This window comes from Colossoma macropomum, unplaced genomic scaffold (genome assembly GCF_904425465.1).
Source record: "Colossoma macropomum unplaced genomic scaffold, Colossoma_macropomum, whole genome shotgun sequence".
Taxonomy (NCBI): domain Eukaryota; kingdom Metazoa; phylum Chordata; class Actinopteri; order Characiformes; family Serrasalmidae; genus Colossoma; species Colossoma macropomum.
This window is the reverse complement of record NW_023495878.1, coordinates 1,963,216-1,983,372: the sequence shown is the minus strand read 5'-3', so window position 1 is coordinate 1,983,372 and position 20,157 is coordinate 1,963,216. Positions and strand designations below refer to the sequence as shown.

At 40.2% G+C, this 20,157-nt stretch overlaps 1 protein-coding gene across 3 annotated transcripts; it reads left to right on the top strand.

Annotated features, from left to right (window-relative positions):
• Positions 1 to 509: 509 nt before the first annotated feature.
• Positions 510 to 19,107, top strand: fbxo18 (F-box DNA helicase 1). Of its 3 annotated transcripts, XM_036563797.1 has the most exons (22): positions 519 to 742; positions 960 to 1,015; positions 1,578 to 1,739; positions 2,512 to 3,077; positions 3,223 to 3,353; positions 4,705 to 4,840; positions 6,277 to 6,467; positions 6,770 to 6,844; positions 7,030 to 7,121; positions 7,509 to 7,677; positions 7,844 to 8,063; positions 11,495 to 11,582; positions 11,718 to 11,804; positions 11,930 to 12,066; positions 12,576 to 12,672; positions 13,606 to 13,769; positions 14,414 to 14,489; positions 15,430 to 15,633; positions 15,800 to 15,922; positions 16,363 to 16,475; positions 17,247 to 17,381; positions 17,505 to 19,107. In XM_036563797.1, exons 2-22 carry the CDS (start codon positions 976 to 978, stop codon positions 17,670 to 17,672), a joined length of 3,174 nt encoding a protein of 1,057 aa, XP_036419690.1. In that variant the 5' UTR covers positions 519 to 742; positions 960 to 975; the 3' UTR covers positions 17,673 to 19,107. The 3 variants fall into 3 exon arrangements, with proteins under 3 accessions (XP_036419689.1, XP_036419690.1, XP_036419691.1); XM_036563796.1 differs by lacking the exon at positions 960 to 1,015 and having other exon boundaries at positions 510 to 594; XM_036563798.1 differs by lacking the exon at positions 960 to 1,015.
• Positions 19,108 to 20,157: the final 1,050 nt, after the last annotated feature.

The window sequence follows — 20,157 nt, the reverse complement described above, 5'->3', positions numbered from 1 at the left end:
TTTATACACCTGTGGCCATGGAAGTGATTGGAACACCTGAATTCAATTATTTGGATGGGTGAGTGAATACTTTTGGCAATATAGTGTACCTGCTCCAGCTAATTAACTCCTTCAAAAGTTCTTTATTGGCTGGATCAGATGCATTAGTGACAGGCAAAGGGATGGCAACGTGTTAGACGCAGGTTAATTAGAGAACTCTGCAGGAAAGTAGATCTCCTGGAGGACGGTTGGTGACCACTGGGCTAGAGTTACTGCAACACAATAAGAGTAGCCAGGTCTCTGCACAACCCAAACAGCTTTCCTTGGCTTCTCTATGGCTGATACGACATTACCGCCATCTAGCGCTTTCTCTTCTGCGAAAGAGAGCAAATCAGGACAGCGAAGGATATAAAAAGAACAAACAATAGAAAATAAGGCGTTGCTTCGATGTCTAATTCGGCTTATTGTATGACGCCGTCCAATGTCACTGAAACTGAATTCCGTATTTGTTTTTGAAATATTGTAAACAAGACTTTTATTATGAAATGAGCGGAGCGACTGGTCCGGAAGTTTTCAAAGCGATACTATCACCGTGGTTGAAGACCACTGGAAAGGGTTTGCATGGCCATTTAACTTCGTGGTTGTTTGGCTTTTGGTTCAAAACAGCAATGGGATAACATGGTGGTCTTTGCAGGGCATTAAATCTCGAGATTCCCTTCGACAGGAGGACTCATTTATTCGGCAATGGAGTCCGCTGTGAAAGGTGCCCGCAGCCACTCAGTAGCTGTAGGTTAGGTTAGCTGTAGCAAGAACCTGTAGAAACTGCAGTTAGTTTTCAGTACAGTAGCTACTAAAGCACAAATGGCACTAACACTAACGTTAAATATCAGTCCGTATTAACTACAACAGACCATTGGTATTTTTTACTAGCCATGGGTTTGAAAGTTTGAAACGCGCATGTTTTGTTTGTGTGTGTCCAGATTCTCCACCGTAGGGATGGGCGATACCACCGATTATCGCTTCGATCCGATACCGAGTAATGCAAATGTACCGATACTGATGTTTACAAATAGTCAAATATCTGTTTGAAGTATGTCAGTCTTATGCTGTTTTTTAAGCAAACCAACATGGTTGTGGCATCACCATGCATTCTTAGTTAACAAATAGTAAATGCAGACATCAAGAAAACAAATCTGAAAGTGTTTGCTTTATTACACTGTCTGATTTGGTCTAAGCTGGTATGTACCTGTGCATCAACCATTTTTATAAAATTGTGCTCTTCAAGACATTGTGGCTATTATGATTAAAATTATGTTAGGTATGTCTGGATATTTTGTGTATCAGGAGTGGATAAAGAGGCCAGGAATAGGTAGTTCATATTCTATACATTTATTCAGTAGAATCCCCTCCAGTTCAGCATCAAATACACATTTAATTTCATGACAAAGTATGTTAGTTACTGGTTACAATTATAATCTATGTTTTTAAATAAGAATAGATTCTTAAAATAAAGCTTCAGGGTCGGATGTGTTGATATTTCAGTATTCGCCCATCTCTACTCCGCAGTATTTGTTAATACAGTTTCTCTGGGTTTTTAGGGAAGGCCAAACGCAGGCACCTCAGCGCATCAGAGTGTTACGGTTTGAGCCGAGGCAAAGCTGGCAGCCAGTCTATCACAGAGCCTTTCTCTGTCAACTTGCACATCAATGACCCGAATCATGGGCTTCAACCAAGGACCCCCACTAAAAGAAGAAGAAGAGGTATGAATTTAACAGTCACAGTGTTTTCCCTCCAGTGGCTCTCAGTCCTGGTCCTGGTGTGCCACTGCCTAGCACACAGGAAAGGTTTGGTATTAAGCTGGTTATTTGAGTCAGGTGTTTTGGGAGCAGGAATGGACACATAGATGTGCAGAGAGGTACTAATTTAGGATCGGGATTGACAAATAGTTTGACACCATGCCTCATGTTGACTGGACTGATGACGGTCTGGAACTACACAAGAGTCCTGGAAGGCTAGAGTCTGATTTTTATTCTGCTCAGACATGCCTGATTCCACTCAGTAGTTTGTTACCAACTGCTGTGTCTGATCCACTCAGACCAACACACACTAACACACCACCACCACATCAGTGTTACTGCAGTGCTGAGAATGATCCACCACCCAAATAGTACCTGCTCTGTGAGGGTCCATGGGGGGCCTGACCACTGAAGAACAGGGTAAAAGAGGGCTAACAAAGTATGCAGAGAAACAGATGGACTACAGTCTGTAACTGTAGAACTACAAAGTGCACCTATATAGTAAGTGGAGCTGATAAAATGGACAATGAGCGTAGAAACAAGGAGGTGGTCATAATGTTATGCCTGATCGGTGTATGTTGTCTCTCCCAACAACCCCCCGTAACTAAAAATAATATTACCTTGTACTTTACAGCCATTTCAACTGAACATTAAATACATTCTCTGACTTTTGATGTGGTCTTGTATTATACCACTGCATTTACAACGATTTAAGGCCTCTGAATTTGTTTTAAAGCGACAGAAGGTGGCAGACACCAGAGAGGCATTACCGAATTCTTCGCTTCCACTGGAGTCCTCAGCAGCAGTCCCCAAAAAGGAAAAAATGAGCCTACAGTCAAGACAGAAGATGAACAGAATGGACATGTCATACCAAAAGAGGAGGATGAGGAACAAGAAGTGACAGAAGACTACATGGAAGGCATTACTGAAGACATGTTTGAGGACGATGAGGAGTTTGAGATGAGTGGAAGTTCAATAAAGAAAGAGGAGGACGAGGAGGGGAGGGTAGCGGGATGTAGCAGCTGGGGAACTCTTTCAGGATCTACCTTTAGTACAGGACACTCTTATGTTACTGTGAAGAAGGAGGAAGAAGAGTATGAAGACTACCCTGTGGAGAGCCTTCCTGATGTTCACTACGGGCTGCTGGGGGTGAATGGGGGTCTGGATGTGCCCCAGGGTCAATTTCAGGACCTACCAGAAGAGATACTCAGTGTTATTTTTGCTCACCTCCCAGCAGATGACCTCTACCGCCATGTCAGTCTGGTTTGCCATCGCTGGAGAGATATCGTCACAGATCCTCAGGTGTGTTCCTTTTACGTCATTACTCTAAATCTAAAATTGTGTGAAGTTTAGATGAGACTGTTTCTTTTTAGCTAAAAAATACCGTGATTCCTGGTACTGGCTGGTTTTGTCCACATCTCACAATAGGTCTGTTTTTCTGGTGTAGTTTATGCCATGGAAGAAGTTATACTACAGATATGAGAAGTGGGAGGAGGAGGCAGTGAAGGAAGTCAAGGCCCTGCTTAATGACAACAGCATCATTAAAACTGATGATCTGTGTGTGCTGAACATGGTGAGGTAAGGCTCTTAATGCCTCTCAGAGAATCTTTAAAACCCAGCAACTGCAACCTATTAAAGCTGACTCTTTCATGCTCATGGTTCGTGACGTAGTTTAAGCTTGTTTTTCCTGGGGACACATGATTAAGTTCTTCAAAGTGAGGAAAATGTGGTTTCAAGTGTTTTAAAGTGTTTAGAAGTTCTTAAGCTCTGAAGAGCTTTCAGCGGAACACCTTGAGTGTCAAAAGAAAAAGTGGTCATGGTGCTTGAAAACAACTGAACAGTGCCGAAGATACATTTTTCAGCAAACTGCAGTGCTGGATTCATTTGTTAGCTGGCTAACTAGTTAACTTTAAATTGGTCCCCAGCTAAAACTCAGTTTGGTTAAAGACTTATTGTGGTGAAGGCAGGGGTGTAGCACCAAAAGTTTGTAATGTATTTCTTTATGAGGTTGGTTGGTATACATTTAAGGGTTAAAGAGCCAAATTAGACTTGTGCTTTTAATAAGAATTGGACTTAAACTTGGTCTATCTTCAAAACAATCAGTGTAATAGAGGGGAATTCTAAAAAAATAAAAAAATAAATGTAATTACTGTCATTTTCACTGGAACTGCTCTGCAGATGGTTCATTGTTTGGAACGCCTATCAGCTGCCTAATTTGGTGAGCTCACCTAACTGACTGCCTCTGAAACTAATGTTTTAAAAGTTAGCTGGTGTGCTGAGGCTAACTTTGTTTGATCACGGAGACACTGTGTTTAAAAAAAAAAATACTTGTTGCGATGAATCAAATCCTGTGCGTCTTTATCAGCTTGTTCTTGTTACAAATGACTGCAAATGTAGCTAGTCGCCATAGATATGGCAAATCACTAGCTAGCTACTACAACATGTTTACTGTTTGGCACTTTAGGCTCGCCTGTTTTCCTAAAGAAGCGGCTCAGAAGTTATTTGCTCGTTTATTGCTTTCTCTCTCTCCTTCCATTTTTGAAATATTTAGTTTGGTTTCATTTTAACCAGGTTGGAATTGGAGGGCAGCTGCTAATGATAGATGTGTGCACCAGAGGATCAAACCACTTTTGCTTTTGAGGCAGTGTAGATAAGCAGAACTTATCATGGAAAATTTTATTTTAATTAAATAATCATTTTTATTATAACTGAGTATCAAAACCAAAATCAATTAATTTTCGAAGACTTTTAGAGGGCCCCCATTCGGGGATGGCCCTGGTTAGTCAGGCCCATCATTGCCCGCGGTCTCACACACCTGGGTGAAGGCCCTTCTTGACTTAGGTTGCTCAAGAAGTCAGGTTCATAACTCACACTGTTCTTCATTAATGTAATGTGGCAGCATCCTTATACTGCTATGCTGTTGTTGCAGGTACATGTCCCGGTTCAAACACAGTAGACGGGTGAACGTGAAGGACGTTTCTTTGAGCGTAAAAGGCCATCGGCTGTATGCCCAGGCAGAGGCCTGTATGAAGCATAGGCTGCCAGACATGGAGATCATCGATGGGGTATGTAGTGGTGTCTCTGCCAGGACCCCCCCCCCAAACACTCCTCAAATATTAATAAATTGTATGTAAATACAAATTAATTGTAAGTTAATTGTATTTCTGTTTATTTATTTTTTTTTAAGTTCACGCTCATTCCAAATTTGATTCCTGCAGCATATTCCAAAGAAGTTGGGACAGGAACATCATTGTGTTATATCAGCTTTCCATTTAACAACACTGTAATAGTTTGAGGACTGAAGACACCAGCTGATCCAGTTTGGAAGTCATTTTTATTGCCATTTTTCTGTAATACAAGTCTTCATCTGTGCAGCCGAATGGGACGTTCATACTTTTGCACTTCATAATATGCTGCATGTTTTCAGTGGGAGACAGTTCTGCACTGCAGGCAGGCCAGTCTAGCACCCTCACTCTCTGATTATGCAGCCATGCTGTTGTAACACATGCAAGATGTGGATTGCCATTGTCATGTTGAAGTAAAATATGGACGTCGCCTAGAAGGTGTAAAAATAGTACAGTCTTAACTTTTACTTGTGGATACAGTGACGCACTGTGTTTATGTGGTGATGTCCATCACAGAAGCATGCTGGTTTTTAATGCAGTGCTGTCTGAGGGAGTGAAAGTCATGTGTATACAGTTGTGGTTTTTGGCTTTGCCCTTTACACACAGAGATTTCTCTGAATTCCCTGAATCTTTTGGTGATGCTGTGCACCACAGAGGGTGAAATGGCTAAAATCCTTGCAATCACTCATTGAGTAACATTATTCTTAAACTGTCATGACTGCTGGTGGGGCACTTATGGGCTGGAGGTTAGGGAACCAGCCTTGTGACCGGAAGGTTGCCGGTTTGATCCCCTGAGCCGACAGGACGTGACTGAAGTGCCCTTGAGCAAGGCACCTAACCCCCAACTGCTCCCCGGGCGCCGTGGATAGGGCTGCCCACCGCTCCGGGCAAGTGTCACTGCTCCCTAGTGTGTATGTGGTGTTTCACTGCACGGATGGGTTAGATTGCTGAGGTGAAATTTCCCCGTTGTGGGACTAATAAGGGTCTCTTAATCTTAATTGCTGAAGCATTTTTGGCCAAGCCGTCCTTGCTCAGCGAGGACTTTACCCATCCTTGATGTTCCATGTATACCCAAGCATGATTGCTTCACCTGTTAAATGTTTCACATTTCACATTTGTAGTCTTAAATTTTCTCTGTCCCACCTTTTTTGTAACAAGCTGCAAACATCAATTTCAGAATGAGTGTGTGTTTACAACCAATTATGCAGTTGATAAGGTAAAACATGAAATATCTTGTCCTTTTGCTGTTTTTGTTTAAATAGTGGTCGAAGTGGACTGCTTTCTGTTTCACATGCTGACCCAACTTCTTGAAAATAAGGTTTGTATTTCAGACAAACTTAAACAAATGATTCACAGGAAATCTTCATGTGCTGCAGGAGCCAAACCCATGGTCTCTCCTGGCCCTGATGCTGATCCTGGCAGATGGGGTGAAGGATGTCCTAGACCTTGTGGCTCGCTTACGTACTTCTGGATGTCTCCTGACCCCAGGTGGGGTCTCTGAGTACCTGTGGGCAGTGGCCACCCTGCTGCTTGCAATGAGGAATACTAACATAACCATCAGTAACAGGTGAGATTTTCCATAGAGGGGTGAGAAATCTACACCTGAGTGACTGTGTGAAAGCACTGTGTAGTGTCCACTCTCAGTGGACAATGATGTTTAAAGCAAGACCGAGTGTGCACTTTTGGCAGCTGAGTGGATATGATTGAGAGATGTATGCGCTCAGGTTAAGTGATCATCATGTAATAGCCAGTCTGTGAAAGACTGTATTGTTTGTTGTGTAGCACTTAGTGAGAATCTACGAGGCTTGTTTATTTATAGGACGAGAGACTCTTAACGATAGGCTCTTTTCTGTCTCGTCCTTCTATAAGGTGGCATTACAATATTTTCTATGTGCTGCACCTGATTGAGAATGCGCCGCCGCCTCTGAGTCCTGGAGATGGCAGGTAGGGGCAATTAAAGTGATGATTTAGCCTCAAATCTAATGTACTCAAAATTTACATCTAGAGTTTTGTGCTGGGACTACAGGGCTAAGGTGGCTAACAAGTAATGGAAGCTTATATACACCAGTTAGTGCTCTGCAAACTGTGAAAGTGTGAAGTGTGATCTTTATTGCTGTCTCCACGCTCAGCCAGAAGCAGTTTCAAGTCACTCACGAACAGCAGCAGATCCTCAATCATGACATCCAGAGAGACCACGTTGTCAAAATCATGGCTTTTGCTGGTAAGAACGCTGCAGTTCAGGCTATATTTGTATGGTTAATCACCACTTACTGTGCTCATTTTTTGGCTGTGCTAGCTGTTTAAGCTTGATTACTGGTCTGCCTGACAGAGTTATCATTTTAAAATCTTGCCACAAAGTCAACTACACAAGGTACTAAGATCCCGGTTTTTAATGTTTGCAGTGCTGATTCACACAAATGTTACCATACAAACAAGCAGAGACGTTACTAACATAAGAAAAGGATAAAATAATAAGGAGTTATAGCTCTTTAATAACAGCATTCGTCCAGGGCCAGTTCTCCTCAACAAACTGAAGCATGGATGGATCCCTTGCCTATAAGCGTCAGAAAGCTAGTCCTGCTTGTTGAAGTGTTGTTATTTGTCCCAGGCACTGGAAAGACAACCACGCTGGTGAAGTACGCCCAGCGAAGGCCAGACCTGCGCTTTCTCTACGTTTCCTTCAACAAATCAGTGGCGACGCAGGCCGACAGCAGTTTCCCTTGCAATGTGGAATGCAGGACAATTCACTCTATGGCCTATAAAGCTGTTGGACACAGGTCAGTCTGAATAGCTTCCTGTAGAGTTCTGTGTAGTCATTTATATAGAATTCACTCATTTCCAAAATAAATTTGTAAAACTAAATCTTCCCAGTTCTGGTGAACCTAATGGTAACTAATGGTAGTTACCAAGTCCACATTGATGAGAGATTGTGATTACCCCCAGGTACAGGAATCTGGGCAAGCTGTGCAATAACGTGCAGCCGTTCACGGTGGCCTGGAAGCTGCCCGAGGGCCGCGGTGGCTTCGTCAATGCCAAGGTGGTGACGCAAACTATCAACAATTTCTGCGCCTCCACAGATACATACATCGGCACCCAGCACGTCCCGAAAGTGTACAGGAATACTAACGGCCGTGACGAGTGCCCTGATGAAGCCAAAAAAATGGTAATGCACAGACCTTCACCTTTAGACACATGGCTTAGGGCAGCAACTTGCAAAAGGAGGCACTGGCAAACGTTTGCATAGACATTAGCTAGCTTAACTTCAACATAACTGGATATTATAGCAAAATTATTATTACTTTTATTATTGTTATTAAGTGTGACGTTCAGTAGTTGTTCAAGTAAATCGTGTTACCTTATTTAAACAGTACATACAGGACTGTTATTATGACAGAAGTGGCGTTTCAGGCTCTGTGCTACAGAATAGTCTACAAATTCATCACTAGAAACTCTCTGATCCAGTGCTGGCAAAGGAGCAGTAGTGGATAAATCCATGCTGGAATTCATGGATTTGTTTGAGTCATGTAATAATTGACACGATGTGTCTGCTGCTGTGTTGAATGAATACTGAAGACAGATATAACAGGCTCTCCAGCTAAGTCTTAATTACAACGGACTGTTTTCAGAATAGTAACATTAACATGTCTCTCAGATTCTGAGAGTTTCTGCCCTCATAGATGTCTACAGTTACACAGAATCGTGTGTAGAGTCCAGCGAAATGTACATTTTTTATTGAGAGTGTAAAAATAAGAGCAAAAATGACTCGCTCTGTAGCCACTAGCATATATGCTAATAGCACTAACATTAGATTTTTTGAGCTGGCTGATAATAACTTAATAAACTCTTTACAAAGTGCTAATTCACACATAATATCCACAGTTAGTCTGAATCTTGAGAGTGTAAAATAAGAGCAAAAATGACTCACTCTCTAGCTGCTAGTATATATGCTAACAGCACTAACATTATATCTTTACAGCTGGCTGAAATTAACGTAATAAACTGTTTACAAAGTGTTAATTCACACATAATGTCTACAGTTATTCTAAATGTTTAGAGCGTAAAAATAAGAGCAAAAATGACTCGCTCTGTAGCTGCTAGCATATATGCTAACAGTACTAACATTATATCTTTACAGCTGGCTGAAATTAACGTAATAAACTGTTTACAAAGTGCTAATTCACACAATATCTACAGTTAGTCTGAATATTGAGAGTGTAAAATAAGAGCAAAAACAGCGACTCGCTCTCTAGCTGCTAGCATGTATGCTAATAGCACTAACATAGCGTTAGAGCTGGCTGATATAAACTTGGTGAACTCTTTACAAAGGGCTAATTCACACGTAATGTCCATAGTTACTCTAAATCTTGAGAGAGACACTCTTAAGAGTGTAAAAATAAGGAAAAATGACTCGCTTTATAGCTGCTAGCATGTATGCTAATTGCACTGACATTGTAACTTTAGAGCTGACTGATACCCAGATAGCGAGCGTATGTCGGTCCACTGGCTTGATAAAGTCGGCACCCCACTGACTTTTTGCACTGCTGGTCCACCCTCGGACCACCCGGATTACTGTCCTGCATACAAGCTCTAACTAGTTTTTTAATCCCCTCAAACAGATTTTAAATACACAGAGCCTTTTATTTTAGAAAATAGTCTAAGACAAATATTACAAACAACTGAGACAGAAAAAATAATAACTAGGCCAGATATTAAAAAAAAGTATAGAAAATGTTGTTGCTGACACTGTGCCAGATTAAAATTAGGTACTTAACTAATTTGCAAAGTATAACTAAAGAAAGGAAGGAAGGAAAGATAAGTAAATTGGACCGTGGGTGGAAAATGAGCGATGATACGTGGAATTTTGTCTAACACTCTGCTTAACCACCGGTGGGCCACACGGAAAATGCTGAGTAAATTATACAGCAAGATGAAAGAAAGATTCCACATGATAGACCTGTTGTTATTGGTCATCGTTACTGTAAGATGCATGATGTGCTTCAGTTAATGCATTTCTGCTTTCTTACTTTATTTGTTAGCCTGGCATTGTTGACGTTGGGAGGGTATTTAGTGGTGTATAGTACCTGCTGTTTGTGTCTGATAACGCTACACTCTTAAAAATGAGGGTTCTTCAAGGGTTCTTTAGTATTGAAAATGAAGAACCATTTGCATGATTAAACGTTCTTTGCATTAGTAGTTCTTCTTAAGATTGACGTAGAATGTGCTGTAGATGGTTCTATATATAACCTTTTAAAAAGGGTACTATATAGCATCAAACAGGGTTCTTCTGTTGTTACACACTTAAAGATGGTTCTTTGAGGGTTATTTAGTAAAGGAAATGGTTCTATATAGAGCCACGAACACTCAGAGAACCCTTTGCATGATTTAAGGGTTCTTTGCATTATGAAAGGGTTCTTCAGGATAATGGGGAATGTGCCTTAGATGATTCTATATATAGAGTTCTATATAGCACTAAAAAGGGTTCTTCTAATGTTATAAGCAGCTTAACATCAAAGCAATAGAAGAATCCTTTTTGGTGCTATATAGAACCCTTTTAAAAAATGTTCTATATAGAACCATCTACACCACATTCTCCATCAATCTGAAGAACCATTTCATGATACAAAGAGCGATTTAATCATGCAGATGGTTCTTGGAGTGTTCATAGTTCTAAATAGAACCATTTTCTTTATTGAAGATCCCTTAAAGAACCATCTTTCCTTAAGAGTGTACAATGTCTATCTTGTAACAATAGAAGAACCCTTTCTGGTGCTATACAGAACTGTTTTCAAAAAGGTTCTGTATAGTACCATCTACAGCACTTTCTCCATCCGTTCATGATGCAAAGGACCCTATAATCATGCAAAGGGTTCTTTGGGTGTTCATGGTTCTATACAAAACCATTTTCTTTACTAAAGGACCCTTAAAGAACCATCTTTTTTAAATGTGTACAGCTCAGTTCCTCTCTCACTCAGTGCCTCACATCAATTCGTAGGCTGGCTGCAGTCCAGCAAAAAAAAACAAAACAAAAACAATATCCCAGTCCTGACCACTACAGTGCACATTTCTGCGTTGACCAGTGCAGGTTAGAGTATAGGCTAATAGTTGTGCTAGGTACCCAAGGTACGTACAGATCTCACAGCATGGCTTTTGTTTTTTGGTCTCTGTATTGTTATGCTCTTTAAACGGTTCTTTAAAAGTGACTCGCTTTCACAATCTGAAAATCACATGCTTCACACATTATTTGCCCAGACAGAACAACCCAGTGACCTATCTACCCCCAGCTTCAGTGGAGTGGTCAGCTGGGGTGCCCACTCACATGCCTCTGAGTAGAGGCGCTGTGGAATTCAGCTATAAATGGCTGTGGGAAACCATGAAATATTATATTTTCAAAATTTTACAACTCATCAGAGCCACTGGGACACTTAAGCTGTACTTGCAATGCATTGTATTTTCTTCAGACAGTAGGATATGTTGAAATTTGAATAGGTGGGTGGTTGTGGCAAGTAAAATTCCACTGAGAGCATGAAGTGGGTCAGGGTCACGACTATACACCTACAGCATTTGTAATATTTAGTGCTGTCTGCCTCTTTCCAGTTGTTTGCTGGTGATGCACAAGACATCTGGGACAAAATGATAGAGCTTGAGCCCACCAGAGAAACGGCGTACCACATGACCCATGATGGTAAGTGAACTGAATTGATACATTTTTAGTACACAAAGGTTAATACATGTTCACTTTGCTGGTGAAAATCAAGTACACCCCTCACTCCTCAGTGTGCTTGTTGGTGCTTTTTGTAACATGAGGTCATGTCTGCAGGTTATCTGAAACTGTGGCAGATGCAGAGGCCTGTGCTGAAAGGCTATGATGTCATCTTCATTGACGAGGCTCAGGACTGCACTCCAGGTACAGGATCCACTGTTTCACTCTGCTCTTTCTGTTCTGCTCTGTGGTTTCTGACAGTTAGATGTGTTTACCATTGTCAGTAACGGCTGTGCACTGTGTGGGTGTGTGTTTGTGTTTGTTTTCAGTGATCATGGACATAATGCTCTCTCAGCGCTGCGGAAAGATCCTGGTTGGCGATCCCCATCAGCAGATTTACACTTTCAGAGGAGCTGTCAATGCTTTGTATGCTGTTCCACACACACACCTCTACTACCTAACACAGGTACAAGCACCCACACATATAGATCGCTGCTGTCAGAACAACCTCGTATCTCCAAAATGATAACTTTATAGGAGAAGTAAACATACATGACTTTTAATGTAAGTCAGTGGAACCAGACTTTTTTCCAAGTAATTTTGGGCCATTTCTATTGGTCCATTCAGCATGAAGCTCACCCACAATTTAAAGGATATCAGGCATTTTCAAATTATCCCAAAAAACAACAAAAATGGAGATATGAGGTTTCGTTCCAACAACAGCAACATTTAAAAGTGACACCCTCTTGTATTAATAGTGGGGGCCAAATATTAAGTTAAATGGCAGTTTTACTGAACAATGAGGGTCTGAGTTTCCAAGACGGGGAGTAAGCTTAGCGCTGGACTATATTTTCCTTTTATTGGAGAATATCTATCCAGAGTGCGGCATATTCATAAATAGGCTTTATCCCTGTATGCTGTGCTGCTCTCGACTTCTTTTGACCATGTTTATTTATTTGTCTTTATCTTTTGCAGAGTTTCAGGTTTGGCTCTGAGATTGCTTACATCGGAGCCACAATACTGGATGTTTGCAAAAAAGTGAAGAAGATTTTGGTTGGTGGACACCAGGATGGTAGGTTTACTGTAAGATGAGCTGCATTCCAAACACTAGGCTGCAGCTGAGGAGGGTGGGTCCTCGGTAGCACTGTCCTGTGAAGGTTCCTTTTTTGTATAATGTAATATAATGCAAAACAGAACGGTCTGCTTTGTCACATCATTGGAATGAAACAGTGATAGAGACAGTACTGGCAAGTAGAGGTGGGCGCTGTGATGATTTTTATCATTATTGTGGTAGATTTTATCAAGATAAACAGTGTACTTTTCTGAGCCTATTGTGAATATTGTTAGTACCTAAAGAGCACTGACCAACTATGTTTCATTACAAAGAGAGCTTAATTGGTCTTGTTTAATTAGATTAAATGCAGTGCAGTATGTAAAAAATGGAATAAAATTGTATTCACAGTTTTTAAATGTAGCAGTACTTGTGCCTTGTTTCTATTTTTTAGAATATTGTGATACGTTGTGTATTATTATTATTGTGATATGATATTTTTGCCATATCATCCATCTCTACTGGCAAACAAAATTAATTTGTTATGCTATCCTGCAAGTGAAAAACTGTTTAACGCACTAGAAGCAAGTCCAGTTGAGCTCCTAAACAGATATTGAGGAGTTAATGTTCTGTATATTCTACTATTTTATACCTTTAACTGGCCCTTATTAACAATGTGTAGTACAAACTAAACATCAGTTTTATGTGTGGTGGTTCCATCTGTTAGCGTTTTTCTTGAACTTGCTTCAATTTTCTAAGATGTGTGCACAAAGGATTTTGGGAGCGACTGGAAATTTTGATGACGGCTTTGATGATGCGACGGACTAGAAATGCAGCCCACCTAGACTGCAGCCTAGATTTGGAGCGTAGCTATTGTTTTGACGTGTGTGTGTTTTTTAGGAATGAAAGTCAGTTTGTGATACATTCTGGTTCTGTGTGTGTGTATTTCTTCAGGCAGTGTGAGAGGAGAGGACAGGGAGACACTGGAGTCTATAAAACAGGCTACGACGCAGGTTAGAGGGAAGGTGGCCATTTTGTGTCGCTGTAATGTGACCGTGTTCAGTGAAGCAGTGCGTCTAACTGACGCCAACTCCAACTGCAAGATCCACATCGTCGGGGTGAGTCATCAAACACAGATGAATGTAAAACTGTCTGTTCTGCTGAGAAAACAGATCAACAGTTGAACAGTTACATAGATTTTAAGGGCAGTTCTGGCCTAAAACTAGCATCTGATATATTACGGCATGTTATGCAGTGTTTAGTAGCACAGCATTTCATCCCCCAGCCTCATCGGTTTGACAAAATTCACATTTTTGTATCCGTTTTGTGCTTTCGTCATCTTCTCTCACTACAATACCCAGCATGCATTATGCAAACGCACCATACAACTATTGGGAATCCTCCCTAAGACGATGAATAAATCTGTTAATGTAGAGGCTAAAAAATGCAGAAGTGATATTCGGCTTTCTAGCAAAAACTTTCACTATCTGGCTTCCTTCTGCATTCGCCAGCTAGTGGGGGGAGACAGTTCAAACAGCCTGCACTCATGTATCTGCCCTAAAGCACCTATAGGTTTTCAAAAGTTTCTTCCACCTCAAAGATACATCATCTGAAGGGGGCTTTCCTAGTCTTTAAACCTAAAAACATCACTTTGGGACGGCTGTGGCTTCTCTATAGGGGGCAAGTAGTCATGTTTACAACAAATGTAGCAATGGTTACATTTCTGTCCCATTTTGATTAAAATCTAGTTCTTGTGTTTCAGGGTGTTGAAAATTTTGGCCTGAAGAAAATCCTGGATATCTGGATTCTAATGCAACCGGAAGTCAAACGTATGAGGGGTCAGTGAAGCTTTTGAATCTTCTCTTAGAAGCTCTATTAAAGCCCATCTGAGCGTTCGGCTAAACAACACAGTATTTCATCAGTGTGTGACTTTTTGGACAATTTCTTTACTGCAAAATGGCCAATTTTTACGTTTTTTAAACCCAAAGCTTACATTGCACTGTTAGAAATAAAGGTTCTGTGCAGGTACATTTTTCGTTTATCAAGGTCCAAACAATGTAAATGTTCCCTCAAAGCTACAACAGTGGTTTTAAAGTCCAGTTGTGTTTTTTCCAGGTGAAAAGTTCGTATTTGTACCTTTTCATAACCGAATGTTTTAAAACAGAGCAATAAAATAAAAAGCCTAGAGACGAGACGGGCTGTGTGGAGTCAACACAACTTAGAATATATAATTTCAATGGATTATGGTACAGTTATGTTCCCTGACTAAAGGTACTGAGATATATCTTTGAGGGTTCCACCCCAGTGACAAGAGGGGCACTGCCCCAGTGACGGTTTCGTACCTGTTTTTCTGAGATTGTGTGCGTGCCAGCTGAACACATGAACACAGTACTTCCTATTTGCCAAAGTTGTAACATAAATAACATTTATTTGATCTTTAATGGCTCAAAATGATATTTTAATTTCTCAAAAGAAAAATAACTTGAATTAATTGATTTGCTACAGCAGAAGTAGGAGCCAACTGGCTATTTAGCACGATGAGTTATGTATAATTATGCTGTGACATTTTGGTATAGGAGTAGCAGCAGCTTGCAGATACAGTGCGAGTGCTCTTACCTGATTACACAGATCAGCCAAAGTTAAAATAAGAATTTTTTTTTTTGTTTAAAGCAAAAATCGGCTAATTCTGATCTTGGCCGATCCTGATTGTACACCACAAGCACTGTCATGTGTTACTGTGGCAACACTGGAAAATCTAGGTTTGTTCTTCATCCACAGATAACCTAAGAATAAAGGACTCATTCATCCGTTCATTCTGTAAGGAGAAGCTCGGGGGTTATGCAGGCCTGAAGAAGTACGCCACACACACAGAAGACCGTGAGCTGGAGGCCAAGCTCTCTGTGGTGGAGAAATACAACGCACGCATACCTGAGCTAGTGGAACGCATCTACAACTGCGCCCAAAGGAGCCCAGACACTGCAGGTCTGAGAGAGAGAAGCAGATAATGAATGTTAAATGAATGCTAATTATTAGAGGTGCCAAAATACACCAGTTGATCAGGCTTTGATTCAGTTGCATTACTATTAAATGAAACTGTAGAAAAAGGTGCCATACAGGTCCTCATGAACTTTCTGACTTGGCGTTATAGATTACATCCTGGGCACGGTGCATAAATCCAAGGGCCTGGAGTTTGACACGGTGGTTGTGACGGACGACTTCATGAAAGTGCCCTGTTCCCGACACAACCTACAAAGAATGAACATAAGCCCAGGTTGGTGTCCTTTTAAATCTGTGCCTTAGCTATGTGGGATGTTCTGTAGATCACTGAATTTGTCTTAGTGTCACATCGTAAAACATTTATGATCATCATAAAATGGTAGATTTTAAATGATTTAGTGAGTGAAACAATCAAAACTGAGCTGGTGTGAAGAGTTTATGTTCTCATTCTGTGTCTTCCTCTTCAATCCAGATGCACTTGACTATAAATCTAGGTTTCCCTGACTGTCAAAAGCAGGTTTAGGCACCGGCAGACTGTAGCATCTTTGTATTTTATCTGTCATTCCGTGACGAGAACAGTGGAAATAGAAAATTGTTTCCTTTGACTTGCGCCAGTTATTCCATGTGCAGCCTGGAGAATCTGCTCTCAGTGGAGGAACAGTGCGCATAGATGATCTCCCCAGTATGCCGTATAGTGACTCTGTCTCCTTTTAGGAATAAGGAACGTTGATGGTGATGAGTGGAACCTGCTGTATGTGGCTGTGACTCGAGCCAGGAGATCACTATACATCACCAAGAGTATCTGCAATATCCTCACTCTTGCAGGAGTGAGTACTTTTTTCATTTTACTTGCTCAGTATTACTTAGTTGTGGAGATATTTCTGAGGCGATTAGATGTAAGATGATCCACTTGCTTAAGAAAGGGTGAAGCCAAAGTGAACAAACAGGTGTTTCCAAAACTGGAGTTCAAAAAATTATTAAAAGCTGCAGAGAAAATGAGACTCCTAACAGCTGCGCGAGACCTGGTAGACCCCCAAAACTAGCATTCTCATATAAACAGCTATAAAATTTAAGGTCCACTCTTCCTTTAGATCTAAAATATCCACACTGTGAGAAGACAACTCAGCGCTATGGGTCTATAAGATGTGTAGCTGTAAAGAAGCAGTTACTAGAAAGGAAACAATAGACAAAAAAGGGAAAAATAGCAGATCAAACAAAGACGCTGCTGGTGTTCTCAGAACAATGGACTGACCACCCCAGAGTCCAGACCTCAATATCATTGAATATGTTGGGATTGCTTGGATTGTGAGAAGCAGTTTCTAAGACTGAACTTTGGAAAAAATATCCCTGCAGATTTCTGGGAAAAACTGAAATGGAAGCTGTAACAAAGACAGAGTGGACACACTAGATACTAAATATATTGATATTATATTCAGTTGTTGAGGCTTCTGAGTACTTTTTCTTAAGTATATTTACTGCTTTTTCTCTTGTGCTGATAAATAAATAAATAAATAAATAAATGAACAGTGCATCTCAAACTGATCTAATCAAGCCCGTCTGGAACCTCTGAGCAACATGCATTGTTTCTTTGACTGTAGGAGTACTTCCTGAGGTCTGAGCTGAGCAGTACTCTTTTGAATAAGGATGAGTCTGTCAGATGCAGTACCAGAGAATGCCCCAACCTCATCACCAAGGAGTCGCCCCTCAGCATGTGCAAAGTCCCTGTCAGACATGTAAGTTTCTGCTATTGGAAACCGCCTAGGAATTGTCATTGTGTGTGTTTGTACTGCTCTCCCATAGACGCTCCTGTAGATGACTTTGTCAATACAAATGCTGTGTCTGTTTCTGTGTTCTAGATGGACAGTGTGGAGGAGGGTGGTGTTCTCTGTGCTACTTGTGTAGAACAGCGTGTAGGTCCTGTAGCTTTTCTGCTCTCCCCACCTGAGAAGGTCAGAGCTATGCATTACACAGAGGAACGTCTTGAACTGCCCATCAACATTTCCATGCTGCTGGCTCTGCTCTAACAGCATGTGTGAGACTTTATATTGGATTTTTTTTTTTTCGTTTGTTGATTTATGTTAAAACAGTGTGTTTCATATATTTAACTGTACTAATGTGAGGTTGAGTTGATCCTTATTTTTAGGTCTGCTTTCACAGATTAGAGGTTTTGGGCCTGGAGGTGCTGATTAGTTCTGAGGGAACTGAGATTATCTGAAGTATCAGCAGTTTGTTTCCAGTGACGATCCATGACATCACATTACATCATAGAAACTGTACAAGCTGCCCTCACAGTGAGCAGTGATGGCACTGTTTTAGTTGTGTTGGTTTCATAACAGCAGGTTTAGCCAATGTTTGTTTCTGTAGTCCAGTCTTGCAGCATCAGAAGACACATTACCTCAGAGCCTCCAGTGTTACTTTGCTGTACTTTTGAAATATCAAAATAACAGGGCTACCCTTGTAAGGTGTTGATGAATAGTTTAATTTGGGGTATTAATGGTTTTATTTATGCCATAAATGTCTTAAAAACCACTAGTAAGCAATTACAACACATAAAAGTGGCAGCAGTGACACATTGTTCATCTGTGCTATTAAACAGCTTCATCATGCATTCACATTCATCACATTCATATATACACACACACATACATAATACTTACATATACACACACATACATACATAATACATACGTGTGTGTATATATATATAAACTGCTTTCTTTTGGCCTTTTTAATAATGCATTGCAACTGTTTATTGGTGATTATTTAGGTGTTTATGGCCTAATTAATAACATTTTAACAAACTATTATTAAACCGATCATTAATCATTTATAAAAATAGTCTGTGCCTGACATGAAAACAAACTTGATATATACTGAGGTTGGGGGATTATTAGCACTGACTGTTGCCACTATAGATAAAACTTATCTACTTAAAAATTATGATGAGGACTATTATTATTATTATTATTATTATTATTATTATTATTGTCATTTTTGTGTTTATTTGCAATGTCTTTGTTCTTGAAGTTTGGTTGTGTAGCATTGCTGATGTTGCCTGGGGCCAGACGGTAGCCAGAAGCGTCCCTTACCTCCTACCTTACAGTCTGGCTTTTGCTAATGTTCAGTTTTCCCAGACAGGTTTCTGGAACTGTGTGATGCTTATGCCAAATCTTGTTGCAGTAGGTTGTACCTTAATACCTGTTATTGCCAGCTGATTTTGTGGCTGCTTATGTCATAAAATCAGCCTGATTTCAGCCCCAACATCATTATAATGTTGAAAACGGTTAAGAAATCTGCTGTGTGGCTTCAGGCAAAAGCACAGGGCTATTCCGAAGAGAACACCATGCTCCAGTGGACCTTTCAGCTCTTGGTGCTATTCAGTATAAATGATGACCTGCCTTTTGCACTAAACACTTTGTACAGTGTACATATGTTGTTGTTGTTGTTGTTGTTGTTGTTGTGTTGAAAATATGTAAATACATGTTTATGAAAGATACTAAATTTAAATATGAGTAAGAAGATTATGACTGTCTTTTCATTATGAGTAGCTTCTGTACTTTACATTGTAAAGGGCATAAATCATGGAAAACCGAAAATGTTTGATCGAGTATAAAAACAGTGAATTGAAAGCGTCCTGTTCAGTCATCAGCCCAGATGTTAAAAATGAGCTGCAAAAGCAGTCTGTCTCCATTTGTTTTTGTGATGCCACAAACACATTTACATATAACTGCTGGTTCAGCCTTCAGCAGATTTGTGCTGAAGTGGTCAGGAGTTTTTCAGCCTGGACTGTTTTTTGAATGAGGGCCCCCTGTCAGAACAGAGCTCATTTAAATATGTCAGTCAGGCACAGTAACAAAAACAGCCTATTTAGTTCTAAGGGATAGAGAGGTGGGGAAATGTAAAACTGAATTAGGAATGTTTTTGGTACATAAAACCACACTAGTGTCATAAGTGGACTTCGGAGATAAATACTAAAAATATTCTAAAATGTAGGATAATAAATGTCTCATAATACACACACACACACATTTTCTGAGCCACTTATCATTCTGGGTATTGAGAAAAAAATCTCATAATTACGAGAACTTAATGCATAATTATGAGAAAGTAAGTCATAATTGAGATTCTTAATCAGGAGATAAAACCTCATTATTATGAGATACCAAATCATAATTATGAGAAGCTAAGTCATAATTATGAGATGCTAAGTCATGATTAAGATGCTAAGTCATAATTATGAGAAGGTAAGTCATAATTACGAGATGCTAAGTCATAATTATAAGAAGTCATAATTGAGATACTAAGTCATTATGAGAAGAGAAGTCACAGCTGAGATAGTAAGTCATAAATATGAGAAGGTAAGTCGTAATTATAAGATGCCAAGTTATAACTGACATAGTAAGCCATTATTATGAGATACTAACTCAATTATGAAATAGAATCTCATTGTTACGAGATAGCATATCATAATTATGAGATTCTAAGTCATAATGATGTAAAACTAATTAT

Bases quoted from the DNA above. Each gene is read 5' to 3' on its own strand.
- fbxo18 (XM_036563796.1), top strand. From the start codon at position 525: ATGAGCGGAGCGACTGGTCCGGAAGTTTTCAAAGCGATACTATCACCG. The intron at 6,845-7,029 runs GTAGGGGCAATT...CTCCACGCTCAG, and splicing joins CTGAGTCCTGGAGATGGCAG to CCAGAAGCAGTTTCAAGTCA. The intron at 7,678-7,843 runs GTCAGTCTGAAT...GATTACCCCCAG, and splicing joins TATAAAGCTGTTGGACACAG to GTACAGGAATCTGGGCAAGC.